The sequence below is a fragment of the Eurosta solidaginis genome, chromosome 2, assembly GCF_040869045.1.
Source record: "Eurosta solidaginis isolate ZX-2024a chromosome 2, ASM4086904v1, whole genome shotgun sequence".
Classification (NCBI taxonomy): Eukaryota; Metazoa; Arthropoda; class Insecta; order Diptera; family Tephritidae; genus Eurosta; species Eurosta solidaginis.
Genome location: NC_090320.1, coordinates 40394978 through 40416791, shown reverse-complemented (window position 1 = coordinate 40416791; position 21814 = coordinate 40394978). Strand labels below are relative to the sequence as shown.

The 21814-nt window shown below is 40.4% G+C and overlaps 2 protein-coding genes across 6 annotated transcripts in view; one reads left to right on the top strand and one right to left on the bottom strand.

Moving 5' to 3' along the window:
- Nucleotides 1-21814, top strand: part of bchs (WD repeat and FYVE domain containing 3 bchs) — a 79678-nt gene that overhangs the window by 43555 nt on the left and 14309 nt on the right. For 3 of the 5 annotated variants that reach the window (XM_067765106.1, XM_067765103.1, XM_067765104.1), the window contains 17 exons: nucleotides 5273-5788; nucleotides 5867-6112; nucleotides 7626-7980; nucleotides 8045-8231; nucleotides 9027-10370; nucleotides 10428-11434; nucleotides 11493-11647; nucleotides 11722-12146; nucleotides 12203-13401; nucleotides 15605-16836; nucleotides 16907-17295; nucleotides 17420-17678; nucleotides 17822-18562; nucleotides 18624-18773; nucleotides 20897-21115; nucleotides 21300-21579; nucleotides 21653-21783. In XM_067765106.1, coding sequence (XP_067621207.1) covers nucleotides 5507-5788; nucleotides 5867-6112; nucleotides 7626-7980; nucleotides 8045-8231; nucleotides 9027-10370; nucleotides 10428-11434; nucleotides 11493-11647; nucleotides 11722-12146; nucleotides 12203-13401; nucleotides 15605-16836; nucleotides 16907-17295; nucleotides 17420-17678; nucleotides 17822-18562; nucleotides 18624-18773; nucleotides 20897-21115; nucleotides 21300-21579; nucleotides 21653-21783 — 8601 coding nt within the window. In that variant the 5' untranslated portion in view covers nucleotides 5273-5506. Of the gene's footprint in view, nucleotides 1-4425; nucleotides 4527-5272; nucleotides 5789-5866; nucleotides 6113-7625; nucleotides 7981-8044; nucleotides 8232-8697; nucleotides 8790-9026; nucleotides 10371-10427; nucleotides 11435-11492; nucleotides 11648-11721; nucleotides 12147-12202; nucleotides 13402-15604; nucleotides 16837-16906; nucleotides 17296-17419; nucleotides 17679-17821; nucleotides 18563-18623; nucleotides 18774-20896; nucleotides 21116-21299; nucleotides 21580-21652; nucleotides 21784-21814 lie in introns of those variants that run through there. The other 2 variants (XM_067765105.1, XM_067765107.1) reach the window with 2 other exon arrangements.
- Nucleotides 6919-7512, bottom strand: LOC137239060 (uncharacterized). The gene has a single exon (XM_067763980.1). The coding sequence runs from the start codon at nucleotides 7510-7512 to the stop codon at nucleotides 6919-6921; it is 594 nt and encodes a 197-aa protein (XP_067620081.1).

Below are 21814 nucleotides of genomic sequence, written 5' to 3'. Positions count from 1 at the left end.
TAATATCAGAGCCTTACTCACTGGAAACAATCGCATTATTTTAGGCGACTTCAATGCCCATCATGATCTATGGCACTCAAATTTGCGGGCGGACAGTAGGGGCGAGATGTTGGCGGATCAAATAGAAGAAACGACGTTCTGCACAATAAACGGAGACGCCCCCACACGTATGGTAGGAAGCTGTCACAGTTCGCCAGATATCTCAATCGTGAGCGCAGAACTCGTAAACTGCGTCAACTGGCAGCCGATGGTATCATTGGCATCCGACCACCTGCCTATACTTGTTTCGCTCGAGCGTACCGCCGACTTCATCGTCACCGAAAAACGCACTTTCATAAACTTTAAAAAAGGAAAGTGGGAAGAATATAAATCCTTTACAGACAACCTCTTTGCTGCCCTCCCTATCCCGACTGATGCCCGCCAAGGGGAGCGTGCCTTCCGCAAGGTCATTGAATCCGCCTCGGCACGTTTCATTCCCACCGGGAGAATTCCCGAAATCCGGCCCCACTTCCCGGCGGAGGCCGCAAACTTAGCGAGAAAACGTGACCTTATAAGGCAGCTTGATCCAGGCGATCCCCAAATAAGGGATATAAACCAACGCATCAGATTGCTTGTGGATGAACACAAGCGGGCGAAATTGGAGGAGCACCTAAGAGGTTGTAACCTCTCTACCGGTGTGGGTAAACTTTGGTCCACCGTAAAGTCCCTATCGAATCCGACCAAGCACAAAGACAAAGTTTCCATCGCCTTTGGCGACAAAGTGCTGTCGGATGCGAAAAAATGCGCGAGCGCTTTCTGCCGACAATATATAATGCATTCTACGGTCGACAAAGTTAGACGGAGGGCCAACAGACACGCACATAAACACAAATTCAGCGCGTCACCAATCACCATCACCGCTAAAGAGGTTGAGGACGCCATTGGTCGCGCTAAACCATCCAAAGCAGTGGGCCCAGACGGCATAGCCATGCCGATGCTTAAAAGCCTAAGGAAAGAGGGTTTCAAATATTTAGCGCAGGTCTTCAACCTGTCTCTTTCCACCTTTGTCATACCCGAGAAATGGAGAATGGCCAAGGTGGTCCCGCTACTAAAGCCTGGTAAACCAGCTAACATAGGAGAGTCGTATCGTCCGATATCTCTCCTATCGCCAGTAGCAAAGACGCTCGAAGCCATTTTGCTCCCTTATTTCCAAGCAAATTTGCAACTAGCCTCCCATCAGCATGGCTTCAGAAAACTCCATAGCACTACCTCCGCGCTAAATGCCATTAGCACCCAGATAAATTGCGGTTTAAATCAAAACCCCCACCATAGAACAGTACTCGTAGCGCTAGACCTATCAAAAGCTTTTGATACGGTCAACCATGGCTCGTTACTGCAAGACCTGGAAGGGTCTACCCTTCCCGCATGTCTTAAAAGGTGGACCGCAAATTATCTGGGTGGTCGGCAGGCATCGGTGCTATTTAGAAACGAAACATCAAAGCCAAGGAGAATTAAACAAGGGGTGCCACAGGGTGGTGTCCTATCCCCACTTTTGTTTAATTTCTACATATCTAAGCTACCTTCACCACCGGAAGGAGTCACAATCGTTTCCTACGCCGATGACTGCACAGTAATGGCCACAGGCCCAGGCCCACAGATCGATGAGCTATGCAACAAAATAAACGGCTACCTCCCTGATCTCTCCAGTTTTTTCGCCTCGCGAAACCTGGCATTATCACCGACTAAATCTTCCGCGACCTTATTTACAACATGGACGTCCCAAATGTCGACCATTTTGAACATCCACGTCGATGGCTCTACGCTACCGACTGTCCTACACCCCAAAATCTTGGGTGTGACGTTTGATCAGGATCTACATTTTGGTGAGCACGCAGCCGCAATTGTTCCGAGAATTCAGAGCCGTAACAAAATCCTCAAATCCCTTGCTGGCAGTACCTGGGGAAAAGATAAAGAAACGCTCATGACTACATACAAAGCAATTAGCCAGCCGATTACGTGCTACGCGTCACCCATATGGTCGCCAAGCCTAAAAATTACCCACTGGAAGAAGCTACAGGCCTGCCAAAATACTGCATACTCAGAATTGCCACGGGCTGTCTTCTTATGTCCCCAGAACACCATCAACATAATGAGGCGAGAATACTCCCCATCAGGGAAAGAAACGAGATGCTGACCAAACAGTTCCTGTTGAATACCCAGAAACCTGGGCATCCCAACAGACATCTGATTGACGAGCCAGCACCGCCTAGAGGCTTAAGGAGTCATCTCCGTAAGCATTTTGAGGAAATACGGCATCTGAGAACACAGCCGTATGAAGCGAAAAAACACTAGCAGGTCCTTGGTGAACTCCACAAACAGGCGTTGGACCTTTATGCCGGGAATTGCCCGGTGAACCCAGTACTCAAAGTAAAGTATCCAAAACTTGCGGAAGAGGAACGCATACTCCCCAGGGAAACGCGTGTCACTCTGGCTCAACTTCGTTCTGGATACTGTAACAGGTTAAACTCTTACCTATCCAGAATCAACCCCGACATACAAAATGTATGCCCCGCTTGCAATGTGTCCCCACATGACACCAACCATCTCTTTAATTGTAATGTGGAACCAACGCCTCTAACACCCCTTTCCCTATGGTCCACCCCTGTTGAAACAGCAAGTTTCCTTGGACTCCCGTTAGAGGATATTGATGACAGTTTGTGATCGGTCGCGTCTGTTAGGTGGGGCGAAGCACTGCTACAACAACAACAACTACCTGATTCCCTATCTGCGCTTCGAGGGAGATCTTAAGGCCACAATAGAGGTCGGCGGTTGGCGCAAAGGTGCGCAAATGGCGAACGAGGCGATACATGTGTACACAGATGGTTCCAAAGTTGTGGGAGGAATAGGGTCTGCGGTATACTGGCTGATCCCGAACTAAGCAGATCCTACAGGCTGCCGGATTACTGTAGCGTTTTCCAAGCGGAAATATCAGCCGTAACGAAAGCAGTAAAAACCCTGGAAGAGAATAGCTTAAGCTGCAACGGTGTTAACTTTTATATTAACAGTCAAGCAGCAATTAAGGCAATAATCTCGCATAGTACAGCATCTAAATGCATGTTAGAGTGTAAGCAGTCGCTGGAGAGAATCGGGACAGGGAGAAGCATACATCTACATTAGGTCCCAGGGCATATGGGAATAGATCGGAATGAAAAAGCGGATGAACTAGCTAAAAAGTGGTCAGTGAAATCAGATGTAGGAAGTGCGGGTTAGAGCAAGAAACGTTCGAGCACGTTCTGTGCTCGTACCCTGCACTTGCCAGGCTAAGACTCCAGCTATTAGGAGTGATGCAGCTGTCAGATCTAGAAGCAGAAAGTGGCTTAAGTACTAGGAAGCTTCTAGTATTTGCCAAGAGGACGGAGTTATTTTATAACATAGCTCCTGGTTTTTGATAGGGTTTTTCAGTTTGGTCGTTAAAACAAACTTCTGGTAACATTACGGACTCAATCAGTCTATGTGAGGTCCTCAGGGACCGGCCAATTCAACCTAACCTACCCTAGCATTTCCGCGTGCCTCTCTGTTGTGTAGTAGACAATTTTGAAATGTTTCATATTAGCTTTTAGGCTTTACCAAAAAGTGTAGCTAGATGGAAGTTCTTCTCAATTCGTGACAGATGAATGTAGAAATTTGTTTCCAATCGCATTAACGTGCTCGTGTGTGCGAAACACAACATCTTGAAATGTTGAAAATCTCTAGAGTTTATCAAAATATTAAGTAGGTGGGCAATTCTCTTTGAGTTCTTTACAATATTAATGTCGATTTTGTTTCCAATGCTGTTATCGTGCACATGTGTATTCCTGTTCTTTCATAGAATAGCTTTAAATGTTGCATATCTGAAGGGTTTACCAAAAAGTGTAGTTAGAGAGCAATTCTTAACAATATTAGCTGTGTTTTTTTTTACATCTATCTACTTTACGCTCAAACTTTATATGGACTGCTAAGCGTCAAACTTTAAATACTCCTCGAAAATTGCTGCGCATAAAATTAGTACTACTGAATTTCAATGCGCATTATACTGAGATGTAACTGTAGTATGTGTCTATGTTTCACCTCTACACTAATTCTATGTATCACCTCTAAAAATGGTGTGTATCCACTATTCATCGCAACCGATTCATCTATATGTTATACACTATAGCCACCAGAGGTTTGTGTCTCCGATTTTAGCACACCCTGTTCTGTAGCTTGTTATTTAACCACTGCCGCTAGATGAGTCTCCTAAGCATTATCTAAGCGATGATACGCGTTTTTACGCGCAAACGTATACGCGTGTGAAAAAAAACTCGGCTATTGATGGTTTTGTTTCAAATTCTGTTATCGCGCACATGTGTATCCCTGTTCTTTCACAGAATAGCTTGAATTGTTGCGGACTTTTAGGTGTTAACAAAGAAGTGTTGAGTTTGGAAGTTATTTTTATTTCTGATTTAATTTTATCATCGTAAAGCTATTGTATAAAACAAATTGCAGCCTTTTAAGTCCTTCCACAACATGTAATTTTCAATTGCATATTTTTTGTTTTAAAAGCAATATTCTTATTCACATTCCATTAATTGGCTGTCGCAACAGAAATTGGCGTGGGGGTAGCTTTGTGGTTTGCCACAAGGATATCGGATGCTCGTTTTCCCCATTCTTTTATTTCATTTGATTTTTCATTTCAAAGTTATATGAAGCTTAATATGTACATAAATAGCTTGTTTGTCTCCATAATATTTCTCTAAATTTTCAAATTTTGTTATAAGTATCGTTAAGAATCATACCTAATGATACATTGAAGCGGCAGGCATATCTTATTTCTATTCGTTAGCTGTGAGTTGAATAACTTGCAAGAGTTAGGGTGAACACCTACTTAGAGTCCACTATGAAACCTAAAATGCACTACAAGTTCTTAAAATTGTTAACTCTTTTTCAAAAATAAGTAATGCAGTCATATTTATCTTATACTATGCGATGTAGCATTAGAAAAACGAACGACAAGCCATAAAAGATGTTGATGGTTCTTTTGAGGTAGAAATCATCGAAAACCCGCCATGTGCATCTGTTGACCTGTTAACAAGGTTAATTTTTGGTCAAAGAATCATCGTAGTATTCTTTATTCCTAGATACGCTTCTATGATTTACTGAACAGTCTTAAAAGTCATTACGCAGTAATATAAATGGAAAATTTCATATTGTAAACATCACAACATTTAAACAAATATCACTTCGTATACTAAATAAATGATTTTCTCTTTCTCAGATAACACAGTGAACAACCGAAATAACCCCACGCTCAATTTATAAACCAATAAACCACTCAAAGGTTTCATTCAACTTTTGAAAAGCACCAACACACACCACACACAAAATATCGCCCTTAAAAGGGGCAGTGGTGTTAGGTGTGGCTGCGGTTTTGCCGCATTCGTAGTTGAAGCCACAAAAGAACACGAAACTAACATTTCGTGATATCCACACCATTGAGAGTCACCAAAAAATGAATGTAAAGCGTAAGTTACGTGGTAGTGGCAGCGCTTCGGGTTCACCCACCGCCGGAGTTGGCACAGGTGCGACAACTAATGGTAATATTACAGCGGCTATCGCAGCAAGCGGTACACGTTCAGGAGACGATGTTATTACGTCTGCCACAGATGCGCGCATACAAATGAGCCTACTTACGCTCAAGCAACTTTTTAATGAGTACACACATCCTAAAGAGGTGCTTAGTGAGCAAGAAAGGGATATGAAATTGTATCAGATGTTGCCGTTATTTTGCAAGGTAATTAATTGACACTTTAATAATATAACCTTTTGTTATTGTATTATTTTTACGTTCTCCCTTCTTCCTTGGCAACAGGTCTTCAGCACTTGTCCCGCAACAGATATGAGCGAAAAGTTTTGGGATGTTGTGGCTTTTTGTCAGCAAGTTTCACGTCTGATGGTCAGTGAGATACGTAAACGTGCATCCAATCAGAGCACAGAAGCAGCATCAATTGCAATTGTTAAGTTTTTAGAGATTGAAACAACTGAGGAGACTAGTAGCGGTTGGATGTTGTTGTCAACTTTAAATTTGTTGGCGAATGGTGATGTGTCGTTGATACAGGTTGGTACGCAATAGAGATGGAGAATAAAATGGTTATAGATTAAGGATATTTTAAAAGAGGGCCAAGTTTGTTTTTACAAGGACGTCTTTTTACATTTTTAATTCAAAGTGGTTTGATTTCTCTGGGAACCAATGTTAAAAGCGGTTGGATGTTGTTGTCAACTTTAAATTTGTTGGCGAAAGGTGATGTGTCGTTGATGCAGGTTGGTACGGTATACAGATGGGGGATTAAAAAGGTTATAGATCAAGGATATTTTAAAAGAGGGCCGAGTTTGTTTTTACAAGGATGTGTTATTACACTTTTAATTCAAGGTGGTTCGATTTCTTTGTGAACCAATGTTAAAAGCGAGAACAATGTCAGCCTAGAAATCCAACACTGAATCACTCTTGCCAATAAGTGCAACTTTAAGCTGAGTAGGTAATCGACAAGCAATTCCACTTCTGCTATAAGGCTCGGAATCGGCACTATGTTCAGAGAAGATGGGATGTCCTTCGACGTACTCGAGTAAATTTTTCCGGAAGATTTATGGTTCATTCCATGATGTGAATGACGTTTTCGAAAGAGGTTTAATAGCGAGCTTTACGCAGATGGGTACATAGTGCAACAAATAAAAGTACACAGACTTCCTTAGTTAGGTCATGTTATGCGAATGGATGAATGTTATACGTGGCAGAAAATATTCCTCTCAAGGACTACATAACATTAAAACGTTTAGACTTTTTTAAGGACATCAATCTGCAACTATTTATTTCTTAACTGCAACAAAGTTTTATGAAAAGCAACCGCCAACTCCTTTAATTATACGTCATGGCTTATTCGCTATATTTTGAAACCATTTCCAATGCATCAGTTTACCATGTATCCATTTTCCTAGCACAAACAATTCTATACTTTGCCGATGTCGTGACACCTTTCCACTCACTTCGTCATCCTCTTCAACTTCGGTCTCCACAGAGGCACCCTCCTGTGGCTTGTATTTAAAGAAAAATGCATCAAAAGCAAACGTTGCATGCAACATATACATCCCACCAGTAGCTAATGCCGCTATACTTTGTGCTTTGCAATAGAAAAAATACTCATGAAGAAGTTCTTCATAGTCAGTAAGAAACATTAGATGAAAATCATTCTCTGCATGATACATTAATAACAACGAAGCGATAATGTGTGCAATAGCACCGATCGTGGCGGGAATCGCTTCCATTAACACAGAACGGCCATTTCCAAAAAATATATTGATAATGCTGAAAAATGCGAATACGGTAAAGCTGGAAAAAGTGCCGCAATAGAAGAGATTGTGTGGCACCGGCTCAGTTATCAGGAAGCCTAGGACATGCAATACCATACAGATGATACCCAGTAGTAGTTCGATTAGTTTGTAGAAACACCAAATTTCTTGCATTGGTTTTTTTTTATTGCTTGATTTTAAAAGTAGCGTGTTTTCACAAATTGTAAAAATATTTTTAATTCAATTAAATTCATTCTTTTTTGCGTTTTTTTTCTTGTCCGTCACAGGTTATGACAGCAGCTTCAGTGCCGTCTACGCTTGTCAAATGTTTGTACTTGTTCTTCGATTTGCCGGTGGTGGAAGATGATCCGCCGCCGGGTGTTGGCGAGTCGGCGAGCGATTTCAATGCGTATGAGCGTCGCACGTTGTTACAGAAGGTGTTTGTCCAGTTACTGGTTAAACTATGCTCATACCCTTATCCAGCTGAAGAATTGGCGCGTATGGACGATTTAACGTTGCTCTTTTCAGCCATTACTTCACCCTGCCCAACGCACAATATTGTGTGGCGTAAAAATGCAGCTGAAATATTGACAACTATATCGCGTCATGGCTTGACCGATGCCGTTGTTAGTTATATACATTGTAAGTTATTTTATTTGGTTTCCGTGGAATGTTTTTAATTTAAATTTTTTTATTTTCTCTCCAGCCAAAGGTTGTATGGCTTTGTGCGTGGATAACATGCAACGTCTGAGTTTTGGCAATCCACTGGAAATTGTAGAAATGTTTGTCACTGTTTTTTGCTTCCTAAAGGATTCTAGTCAAGTGTCACAAATATTATTGGATGATTTTAAAGCATCAAAAGGATATCTCTTCCTCAGCGATTTTTTGCTCAAGTAAGTTGGTTTAAGTGTGGATTGTTTTCGCAAAAGTCAGAAGTGGAATATTAAATTATGGAGTGGTGTATTTTATTATTATTCTATTAATAGATTGATCAATTCAGCGTCATCTGTAAATAAGATGAATTCTTACTGGGAACAGTTAGAGTGTTGTTATGTTCCTTTTCCTGGGAATTTACCCTGGTACCTTCGTCGCAGTCGGGAAGCACACTACCACAATACCACATCGGCAACCTAGTGTATACTCATTAGAAAAATGTACACAAAACATCGAAATTTCAAGTTTTTTAGTTTGCTCTAGTTTAAAGTATGTAGGAGTACGATATGTATAATTACGATCCTAGAAATTCAACTGACGCAAGAACTTTTTGCCCATTCATTTTCACTGACAATACAACTGCTTCAATTACAGATACAATACAGATGCAGTCACTAATTAAATCTCAAAAATTAAGAAATACATATATATGATTTGACGCTTGGCAGTTTTGGCTAAGGTCAAAAGTACAACGGTCGCGACGTATACTTTTATATTCTCTATCGTCTTCTCATAGAGTAAGTTATAGATAGTTTTTCATAGTTTCTGCTCAAGAAAATCATTTTTAATTTTACTGACTTATTTCATTTACTATTATATATATAAGAAACAGTCAAAGCACAAGAATAATAATAATCCAGCTCCATTGGATGATCTCCCACCTACGTGCTCAATATAATACGCTTTCCCATTTCGGGACCTCTTCCCCAGCTTATCGGATTTTGAAGCTAATCATTTATTTCCTTCACTTTCAGATTCGATACCACTCGCAGCCATTCCTTAGAAGTGCAGGCTGCCATTCGCAATCTTGTCCTCATGATCTCCTCACTGTGCATGTGCGGCTTCAACGAATTGCGTCCACCACAGATACAAAATACGCTTTTCAAAATGCAAAATTTTCAAATGCCACAAGCTACTTCACGTGAGACTTGTGTACGCAACATTTACGCATTCCAAGTGCTGCAAACTGTATTTTTAAAATCTACTTCACCCGCACTTTGCTGCACAATACTTGATGCCATCTCGCGTGTATATCACTCAGAGAACGCCAACTACTTCATATTGGATTCAGAAAATACATTGAGTCAATTTACCGAACGCATACATCTAAAAGGCCCACAGATTCAAGAAAAGTTTTTTGATTTACTTGAATTCATTGTATTTCAATTGAATTTTGTGCCGTGCAAAGAGTTGATCAGTCTCTCTTTACTGCTAAAGAACAACCACTCTACAAGCTGTAGTATACTCTGCTTGAAGACCCTACTAAATATTCTACGACACAATGCGGTCTTCAAAGAAGTCTATCTCGAAGTGGGCATACTTGAGGTGTTTGTAACCTGTTTGAACCGTTATGCCGAACATGTGCGCAAAATTACGAAATGTGATGAAAGTATAGTAGTTGTGCCAGAGGAGGATGATGTTGAGGATTTGACCGATACTTTGGGTAAACATGTGCTTGAATCACTCACGATATTGCTCAGTGGAAATAGCAATAACGCGAATGTATTTCGCGAATGCGGTGGTGCCAAGTGCGTACATGATTTGGTGAAATTTAAGCACTGCCGGCCACAAGCACTGGGCATCATAAGGGAATTAATACTCTCGGCTGGCGGTGATGATGATATGCTCTTCATACTCTCAGTTATGCATGCGGTGCCATCCTATCAGGTGGAATTTAAAATACAAATACTCAATATGCTGCTCGGCTGTTTGAAGGACTCACATCGCACGCGTACCGTCTTTCGAAAAGTTGGAGGTTTCGTTTATCTGACCAGTGTTTTTGTCTCGCTCGATGGCAAGTTATGTGATGAACCATTGAACAACGTGGGGCCAGATGTGCAAGCCGTTACACAAGACGACTTGATTTTACTATTGCAGATTGTATGCCAAACTTTGGCCACAGCAATGCGCTTCGAGCCGGCAAATGCAAAATTTTTTCACCAGGAGATTTGCACGGCATCGCTGTGTGATACGTTGCGCCTGCTGGGCTGCTTTGGTAGAGGCACCGAGTTGGGTGAATTTAAAAGAGAATTCAAAAATGACACTGCAACGCAGAAGTATTTCCATGAGGTTTTCGCAGGCGATATATTAAATTTTAGGTAAGATACATTTCTATTTCTCTTTTGATCAATTCTCACATGGTTTCTATTTAACAGCTTTAATACTGATATTCCGCGCTCATTGTCGTACGTCTGCGTGGTTTATCGGTTGCTTTACAGCATCGCATTGGACAACTTCGAAACACCAAATCTCTCGGGCGTTATATCGCTCTTCAGCGATACCCACTCTCGTTCACCAAGCAAAGAACTGCCACCAGCGCATCCCAATCAATTGAATTTAACACAACCCACACCAGAACCGCGTATCGTACATCCAGGAGTTGTACTGTGCATGCTCCAACTACTACCAAGCATCACACATGAATCCAACTACTTCCAGGCTCTGAATCTGCAAGTGTATCTTAGTGAAATCATTAAGTCTTTAGTGCGCAACGAACGCAATCAACAAATTATGTGCGATTACGGACTTGCTGAGCAGTTGCTAAAAATTGCACGTAACGCACTCTCCGAAGAATCACACCCACTGCATGTACCCATGCAATATGTCCTGGAACGTTTGGCAGCACAAGCTTTGCAGCCCACAGAGTTACGCGAGTTTTTGCGTCTCGGTGAGCCGCTGTCCTGTGCCGACATCGATCTGCGTAAACCATATAGAATGGGTGGTCCAGTACCGTTGACACGTATTAAGACGCTCGTTTCGATGACAACACCGCGCGATTTTCGTGCTCATGGCTCAAGTACTCTACCGCCATTCGTAGAGATGGATATGTCAGCTGAAGGCTTTGGTTGCTTATACCTGCCTTCGTTGGCGCCTCAAGCCACTGCAACTACTGGTGGCACAATTGATGCTAACACAATTGGTGGTATTGGCGCTGGTGATCGCATTTTTCCACCACAAACTGGACTCTCATATTCGACTTGGTTTTGTGTAGAGAAGTTTTCAGATCCCAAGACAGATCCACATTGCGTGCGACTGCTGACGTTGGTGCGCACTATACATAATCCGCGTGAGGAGAATTTGGTTTGCTTGTCGATATTATTGTCGGCACGAGACAAAGCAATTGTTGTGTCCACTCAGGAGACGCTGGTGACGCCAAGTAAAAGTGAGTAGAAGAGAGAAAATCTATTTATTTCTTTTCTTACTATTTTTTCTTCATTCAGGCCTTGGTGATTGGGAGCCCGAAGGTTCAGATGATAGCAGTGCACGCATTTGGTGTCCGGATTTATTGCACGAGGGGCAATGGCATAATTTGGTAGTTGTGCTTAACCGCGCGGTATTGAAAAACTCCAGCCTCTCAGTCTATCTGGATGGAACTGTGAGTATTAAAATTTTGAAAACCAAATTTTTTGCTTTTCTAATCTTATTTTATCTTTCCTCTCCTCTCAATAGCCTATGCACACACAGAAGTTACATTATATCTCACAAAATCCCGGTGCAGGATCTGCCAATCTAGCTGTAGCCAGTCAAGTCTATGGTTACATAGGCACACCGCCAATTTGGCGCCGTTATTCGCGTCTATGCTGGAAACAAGGTGTCTGCCATTTGTTAGAGGACGTGCTCACTCAACAAACTGTGCAGACCATTTACAATTTAGGACCACATTATATGGGCTCACTCCAAGCGCCACAACTCGGTAAGCAAAGTGAAGCGCTAGCGCCATTGGTACCGGAAGATCGTGTTTTATTGGGTTTGAATGCCAAGGCCGTATCGCAATTGACTTTAGTAAAAATACGCAAAGTTTACAGTCGAGTCGATAACAAATCCATAGCTAAAGTTTTAGGCATGAATTCTCATGAAAATGCCACACCCATAAGGTAGGTTTTCACATTGTATTAAATACTTTGACTCACCTCTTTTTTCATTCGAACAGAATATTGCACAATTCTGCTGGTCATTTAGCGGGCGCTGGCCGTTCGCTTGGCGGCGTTGTTGTTGGTTACTTGGGCGTGCGCGTTTTCAGTCCACACCCTGTCTCAGCCATGATTGATACCGTCGGCGGTTGTAATGTACTATTGGGCATCATTGCTATGGCTCAGGATGTGGAGTCACTTTATGCTGGCGTTAAGGCTCTCACTTGTGTGGTGCGCAGCAATCGTGCTGCCCAAAGCGAAATGGATCGTAAACGTTGCTATCAAACGTTGGGCATGTTTTTCAAGAAAAAGAAGAATCTACTCAATTCACATATACTACATTTGACTTTTGGTCTAGTGGGTACTGTAAGCAGTGGACAGGATATGTCGGCCATACCAAATATTACAGCTTTCCAGGATTTACTATGCGATTTAGAAATTTGGCATAATGCGCCCAACGGCTTATTGCGTTCGCTGTTAGAGCATTTACTCGAGCTTGCAATTGAATCGAATGAAAAGAAGCAGAATGTTAAAATAATGAGTAATTTACAGTTACTCAACAAGCTGTTGCACATCATTATCAACATACAAGATCATTCAACGCGTGAAATACTCTTCAATTTAATTGAAACTCTGCTTGGTGGTCAGCCGCGACATAGTGATTTGTTGCTCTTCGGCCAATACATTGCCGCCAAGTTGCCAAAATCCGATCAAAGTGAAAAGTCGATTGCGCTGCCAAGTATGCGTCCACGTGGCATTAACGGCAATGGTGTTAGCGAACAGGAGGCTATGGCACAAAATATTTATCTACGCAATCGTTGTCTTTCGCTTCTGCACGGGCTGCTCTTCACGCCACGCAACACCGTCAATTACATTATTTGTGATGATATTTCCAAAACGCTTGGCATGGATTGGTTATTACTCTTCATGCAACAGCATGTCCATTTCACTACGGTTATAATTGCTGTGCGCATTTTGGTTGTCGTTTGCGCTAATGAGAATTTCATGGTACGCTTCAGAGACTCGACGCATAATGGTGGTTACTTGCGCTTTACCGAAATGGTTTCGCAAAAGAAAATGTCGGCTTTGGGCGCTACACAGTTGAATACGGGACAGCAAAGTAGCTCCGGTTCGGTGATTGTTACCACAGCTAATGTTGTACAGCATTTGCCGACGCAGATCGCGGGTGAAGTGCGCACCAGCGCTTTGAGTATACCAGGTGAGAAGATTGTGATTGCTGTAAATGTTATTTTTATTTTTTGTTTTATTTCACCACCAAAACGATAACTTGTAACGCAATGAATTTGAAATGCTCATTAAATTTCCGTTTATCTCTCCTTCCGTTTACCTGAATTATTATCGTTATCGAAAACTCCTCTCGACAACTTAAAAAAATTTTAATAATTTTGAACAAGAGGAGACTTTTTAGTAAAAAAACACTGCTAGTTTAAATTAATCGAAAACATCGCTTATTCTCCACGTTTTCGGTATGTTCTATTCCTGTAGTCAGTTGAGGTTAAGATACTTTAATCAACAATCACGTCCTTGTTAGACAGTCTGCACGGCCAGCGCGAATTTTGTAATTAAAATTTAAGTAACTTCCCGATAAGCTACAAGCTTGAAACTTATAATATAGTTCAGAACCCGATGACAATGCAATAATAAGAAAAAAATCGCCGCTAGGTGGCGCAAGGATCGAGATATTCACAAAAATCGTATTTGTGGTCCGATTTCGCTCATATTTGGAACACATAATACATACAAGAATAGAAAGCGACCTATAAAAAAATCGCCGCTAGGTGGCGCATGGATCGAGATATTCACAAAAAACGCATTTGTGGTCCGATTTGGCTCATATTTGGAAATCATATTTGACATACAGAAATAGAAACCGCTTTAATAAAAAAAATTCACGCTAGGTGTCGCAAAAATTTAGGTATTCAAAAAACTCGTACTTGTCTGTCCGATTTGGCTCTTTGAACAAATATTATATACAGTCCGGTAGAAGTGACATCAAAATACTTTGGAGCACACAAGTTCACATTTTTTTAGTGAAATTTCTGTAAATAAAATAAATAAAAAAAAAATTTTTAGTTAAACGGTTTTATTGAAAGCAATACTTACATTAAGTAAGAATAATATTAAAAAATAAAAAATAGAATAATTAAAAAAAATTTTTAAGTTAAACGGTTTTATTGAAAACAATACTTACATTAAGTATTAATAATACCTAAAGCTAGAAAATAATTAGGTAGGTTCTAGGTACTAGTCATCACACTCCTCATCAATCTAGGGCGTTGATCAGACAATTAAATAAAAGCGTTGGGTGCGTCAAATTTCTAAAAATGTGAGGCGTATCATAACCTGATTAAGGTTCAGTTGGTCTTACTTATGACTATCAATAGAAATTTGACGCGTCCAACGCTTTTATTTAATTGTCTGATCAACGCCCTAGATTGATGAGCAGTGTGTTGACTAGTACCTAGGACCTACCTAATTATTTTCTATCTTTTAGTATTATTACTACTTAATGTAAGTATTGTTTTCAATAAAACCGTTTAACTTAAACATTTTTTTTAAATTATTTTATTTTGTCATCACCATCGAAAGTGACTTTGAAAATCGACTACTTACATTCGATAATTAGGATAGTCTTAAGATGCAAACCCAATATGCAAAATCCCCTTATGCGATATCGAAATATCCAAAAAGCACCAATAATGAATTATACCTGTTGAAAAGTTAGTTCGATGCTCAGAATTAATACCTAAGATAATATGAACTTGCAAAATATGTAATCAAGAGCCTACTTTGATATCGAATTATCGAAAAAAAAGTTTTTTGTCGATATCGAAAACTAAAAAAAGGCAAATAGATCAGTTAATACGGCGAACATATTCGATACTCAAGACAATCTCAAGCTTCATTATCTTCTTTAATTTCGAAAATTTCAGCATGACAGCAAAGTTAGTTTGGAAATGACTTTCCATATCGAAATTTTTGTAAAGAAAAAAAAATGAATAAATTTTGGTACTGAAAATTTTGAAAAACGCAGTGCTAAGTCAATGACAATACCTTTTTTGCGAGAGAACTAGAGAGACAAAGTAAAAGGAGATGAGAATATGAGGGAGAGGAAGAAGAAGGTGGGAAATAGGCTAGATGTAACAGCAGACTGCAAATGTTCGAATTGAAAAGCGCTTGAATGGTATCTTCTGTTAGGTATATGTTACTCGCTTCCCGCGGCAGCCAGTTCTATGTTCCGGAGAGGCTCGGTATTTTTTCCCCGACCATGGGCTGCCATTTCGGTGTAAACCCATTTAATTTGTTGCGTCCCCCACTGATGTATTTCCCCTGAGTTTTTACTTATTCGCTTTTTTGTACTTACAATGAATTTTCACACTTATCCCTTTTTTTCTTTTCAGGCTTTCAAATGCTCGAATGGCTACTCACTCATCATCTTGATGTACCCGAGCTATATTTCCTAGTCACCGCTTTGATGATGGGCCAACCAGTTAAGTTGCTCGCCACAGAGCATACAAAATTTGATTTGGATCGCGTGCGTTTCTTTCTGTGGGGTACACCACCCTCCTCCAATGCGCCATTACCAAAAATGAGCGTATGCCCTGAAGGCGTTTGTGTACTCTTAGGCATGGTACGCGCTATTGTGCACTCCAATGATTGTGCCGCATGGCTAAATAGTCATCCCGAGACAATAATACAATTACTCTTCAGTTTATATCAGAATGTTACCGATTTCATGCCTGTTATGATGTCCGGCGATGTAATCACCTCATTAGTAGCTGTTCTCTTTCCAAATGCATCAAAAGATACATTAATTGATTCTGAGCCAAATAGCGGTAATTCAACACCCACCGATAATGGTCCAACAAGCGCTGGTTTCTTATTGCATTCACATAGCGTGCCGAATGCGCCTGCTTTAACGCAGCATCCAGTACGCAAATGCATAATTGATTTTCTGCGCGTGATTGTTGTTGATTCGCTGAGTCTGAATATGTATGGCAAGACTACGCCTGTTATTGATTTAGTATTGGATGCTTCTCCAGAGTCCGCAGAGATGTCACTGCAAATTGAGTATCAAACAGAGATCATAACAGCATTGATTGAGCATTTATTAGCCGCTGATGTGTTGGTGGGAGAGCAGGCCGCACTCTCTATCGTGCCATTACTACAGAGTCACTTACAACATATAGCACCAAATGTATTCTATTTTACAGCACGTGTAGTCGATAAGATGTGGCAGGGTTGTTTAACACGTAATCCGCATGATATATTCGATTTTATTATCAAATTGATTGCTCAGGCAAAGCGCCGCTCATCATCGCTGACCATAGAACAGCTGCATCACTCATTGAATCGCACAATTTTATATTTGCTATCGCGTCCCACTGAATCCATAACCGAGCAAATGAGCGTGTTGGAGGCTTTACATAATATTATCACACATCGTTTGCTCATCTTTGGCGCTGGCAATCATGAGTTGGAATTTATAGGTTGCTTGACTTATTGCCTGCTGCAGTTGACTTCTGACATGAAAATAATTTTGGAGCCGGCGACTAGTAGAAACACCACTTGGCATGTAAATCCACAAACGGATACAGTTGAACCGAAGGATGAGGATCTTAATCAGTTGCAGGTATGTTAAATGTAGCCTTCTCACTAGTTCAGCATTAAAATCTCTAATATCATCCCTTTGACAATTACAGGGTCGCAATTTAATTGTCGGCGCCGCTTTTCGCGTCTGGGAAGAGTTGTATGTTTGTAAAAAGCCGGCTATTGAAGAAGTCTTTAAAGTGTCACTCACTCCACCTCCACCTAACTCTAAAGCGCCAGATTTACAGAGCACACGTGAACAGGTAATGGAGCTGGCGTCCAAACTATGGTTTAACTATGTTGACGCTGAGCGTAAAGCATCATATCGCATACCGTGGGAGATTCACAATCAAATACAATCGAAAATTCAAAAGGTCACCGGTGGCTTGACGCGCTTGGCGAGTCGTACCAAAGTAAAAAAAGAGGAACTTGTGCGCACAAGGTCAACAATGAGCAAGGATAGTGCTTTTGATTGCACGGGCATACATGTGCACTTGATTAAGTAAGTCGTTTCCCAATATTGCATTATAACATGATGTATGTTGAAAATTGGATGGAGCTCTACCTTCAAAATATGTAAAATATAAATTGCGTTTCGCGTTTTATTTTTCATTGTTTTCCTACAGGGATCTTTGGGAATTACGCTGCAAGCAATATATACAAATGTTACAACATACACAGCGCTACGTCTATCAAGATTGGATACAATCGGAGACTGAATTGACGCGCGAACGTGGCTTGTGGGGTCCCGAAGGCAGCTCTTCATTGGATAAATGGATATTGGATACAACAGAAGGCCCACATCGTATGCGAAAGAAGACCATGAGAAACGAGTTATTCTATTTGCATTATCCATATAGGCCGGAAATCGAGTTACCAGATAATGTGAGTTAAGTTGTAGGCTTGCCAAAGAGTTTCCTTCGAGAGCGAAAGAAAAAACCTCTTTACAAAAAATCATATCATCCATAACATCCATATATTTCTAAAACGCTAACTAACCCTCTCTTTGACTTTCTCTTCAACAACAGCGTCAAATGAAGTACAAAGTGGCCACGAGTTTTGACAGCAAAATATACTTCACACATTGTCAGCAACCGCCACGCATTCTCTGTGAAACTGAGCCACTTCAACACCAGCACTCCATACAACAACAAAACTCTTTGGAAGCAAATAATGCTAAACATCCACACCTCATGCAACATCAATATTCAGATTCGCAAACCAGTAAAAGTGAGCTCTCGACAGGTGGAAGCATTAGCACGCCACCACCCTTATCACATTCTCCTGCAGATACAGCTGGACGATTGCAAAATCCACAAGAATCCTTAGATACCAGTGTACCAGATGAGGATGAAGAAGAAGAGGATACCTCTATGATGTCCGAAAATGAGACATTCTTTCGTTTGTTAGAGGAACAAGAGAAAATCTCGTTCATGTTTCGTTGCGCGCGTATACAGGGCCTCGATACATTTGAAGGTCTATTGCTGTTTGGAAAAGAGCATTGTTATATCGTCGATGGTTTTACGTTGCTGAAAAATCGTGAAATACGCGATATTGATACATTACCAACAGGCGCTTATGAACCAATTATACCAAATTCAGGTGGGCCAACGCGTACGCAGAAAGGACGTCAGTGTTCAAAATTTGCTTATGAGGAAATAAGAGAGGTGCATAAGCGTCGTTACCTCTTGCAGCCAATTGCTTTGGAAGTCTTCTCGGAGGATGGACGTAATTATTTATTAAGCTTTCCACGGAAAGTGCGAAATAAGGTGAGCTGAAAACTCTGGTGAAGGATTTGAATTTGTTAAATATTTCTGTTTACTTCCTCAGGTCTATCAACGCTTTATGGCTCAAGCCACAGCTATCAATGATAATGCTCAACAATCGGTGGCGGGTCAGAAACGTACAGCAAGTGTGGAGCAAACGTCTGGCATATTTAGCAGTCTCATTGGCGAAACGTCGGTCACACAACGTTGGGTGGTAAGTGCGGAACAGTTTACGTGTAACAGAAGTTCGGAAGTCAAAATTAAGTACTATATTTATATGAAGATTCATGCTTTGTCTGCAGTAGTTAAGTTTTATGGTTTGAGACAAAAACTTTTGCAAGAATGTGTAAAAATCAGAAGTGGAATAATTTAAACCGATGAACACTACTTAGGTTCAACCGTTTGATCTACAAACAAATCGGGACTAAATTTTTAGGAAGACTTCTAAAATTATCTCCCAAGAAATATGCCATTATGTTCAACTTTAAAATGATAACCTTTTAGCCTTTAGCAAGTTACTTTTAAAAAGTCTAAATCAAGCGTGGGTCATGCCGCATTTTTCGATATCGAAATATATGATAATAATAAAGGTGTGTCGGATTTTTTGTCAAAACAAGAAAAGTGGGCTTTAAGTATCGAAATTGAGGAATAAAAACAAACAAAGGAGCTTTTCAAGCGGTTAAAACGTTAATCCTTTCATTTTGATATCGGAATTTTTGAAAAACTAAAGCTGATTTCAGACCAAAAATGAGCTGTACTACGGCACTTATTTCTGTGGTAGAAGATATACGGGAGCGCATAGATGATAACTTTACGGCTTTCCTAACCCTTCTTGACCACTCTAAAGCCTTTGACTCTGTTGACCATACCCTACTATGTAAAAAGCTGGAAAACATGTTTAATTTTTCCAGTCATGCAACCAACCTAATCAGATCTTATCTAGACGGCAGAACGCAGGCAGTATGTGTAGATAACAGAAAGTCAAACTTGTTAGACGTTTCGCGTGGTGTACCCCAAGGGTCAATCCTTGGTCCTTTGTTGTTTGTATTGTACATTAATGACCTGCCTCGTGTTCTTAAGTATTGTGACGTCCACATCTATGCTGACGATGTTCAATTGTATACGTGCTGTCCTGTCGATTGTATGAGTTTATGTATAAGTTACTTGAATCAAGACCTTAGTCAAATAGGTGTATGGGCTTCCATGAATGGATTATGTCTAAATCCTAGAAAGTCGAAGTGCATTGTTATCCGTAGAAAGCCGCTAGCTACAAATGGCTTAAACAATATTATGTTTGAAAATTCTGTTATAGAATATGTTGACACGGCAAGAAATCTTGGCATAGTTTTTAACAAAACATTGTCCTGGAGAGACCATATCTTTAGAACCGTAGGAAAAGTGTACGGTATGCTCCGTACACTGTGGTTGACACAGTATTTCACTCCGCTACATATTCGACTACTTTTATCCAAAGCGTACTTAATACCTACGCTCCTCTACGGCTGTGAGATTTTTTCTAAATGTGACGCTGTGAGTAAAAAGAAGCTTAATGTTGCCTACAATAACATTGCTAGATACGTTTACGGGCTGAATAGACGTTTCCTGTTATTCTGCAAAGTTGCTAGACATTTCTTTTGACAATCTTTTAAAGTTTAGAACACTTATTACCCTGCATAAGATAATCTACACGAAGGAGCCTTATTACCTATATCGAAGGCTTCAATTTCTTCATTCTACGAGGACAATGGTTTTTGCACATGTTAAACACCGTATGCTAATTTCTGAACGCCAATTCTTCGTTACTTCGATCCGTCTTTGGAACTCCCTTCCAGCCAGAATAAGACAAATAAGTAATGCACTGCATTTCAAAAAAGAATTAATCTTGTTCTTTAATTGACTCACCTCTCCTTCTTCAACTGACTCTCTTTACTGATCTTCTATCCGTTTTTCTTGCCACCTCCTATTTCCTCAAAGGATAGAACCTAATATTATTACTGTACTACCTACCCATGCAATGTCCCCTTTATTCTTATTTCTGTTCTGTGTCCCTAGGCTAAGCTCTTTAAAATTTATTGTAACCATTAAGTCTTATTTTACAAATTATATATTGTAGATAAACAAGTTATTAAAACATTTTTTGAATTTTCGCCTTTGTTCTGTCACTGTTCTGACTAGCACTATAAAATAATTTTGTCAAAATTTAGGAAAAATTTAATAAAATACAAATACAAATACAATACTTATTTATGTAGTCATCTTAAATTCTAAAATCAATAACCGTGCCCTCTTTTCGATATCGAAAATTAATATCTTCTAATTGCAATTTCGTTTACACAGCGTGGTGAGATCTCTAACTTCCAATACTTAATGCATTTAAACACGCTGGCCGGACGCTCATACAATGATCTCATGCAATATCCAGTCTTCCCTTGGATAGTCGCCGACTATGAATCAGAAGAGTTGGATTTGTCAAATCCCAAAACATTCCGAGATTTTTCCAAGCCAATGGGCGCACAATCAGACGAACGTTTAGAACAATTCCAGAAGAGATTTAAGGTATAGTAAACTAAATGCTTTCAAGTACAATGTTTTATATTATTTAAATTTTTATACACAATTCTCTTTATTGTCTTTCATTTCCCATACTACTATTTTCACTTTCCCTATTTCACAATTTTCTCGTAATGACTTCCCGTTCCCCAATTTGCTCTCCATCTTACGTTTACTCTCTCTCTACTAGGAATGGGACGATCCACATGGTGAGACGCCACCCTATCACTATGGCACACACTACAGCTCCGCTATGATTGTCTGTTCATACCTTGTGCGTTTGGAGCCATTCACACAACACTTTTTGCGTTTGCAAGGTGGACACTTCGACTTGGCAGATCGCATGTTTCACAGTATCAAAGAAGCCTGGCTATCGGCATCCAAATTAAATATGGCTGACGTGAAAGAGCTGATACCAGAATTCTTTTACCTGCCCGAATTCTTTAATAATGGCAATAACTTTGATTTGGGTAAGCGAGTGGAGAGTAGAGGAACAAAATGGGCGTAACTTTACTAATTGAAACTCTATATTCTGCGAAATAGGCACAAAACAAAATGGGGAAACGTTGAATCATGTCATATTACCACCTTGGGCTAAACAAGACCCACGAGAGTTCATACGCCTGCATCGGAGTGCCTTAGAGTGTGATTATGTTAGTCAAAATTTGCATTTGGTGAGTTAGAGACCGAGCTGCAAAGTTTTCT

Coding starts and splice junctions, on each gene's coding strand:
- LOC137239060 (XM_067763980.1), bottom strand. CDS start 7,512: ATGCAAGAAATTTGGTGTTTCTACAAACTAATCGAACTACTACTGGGT.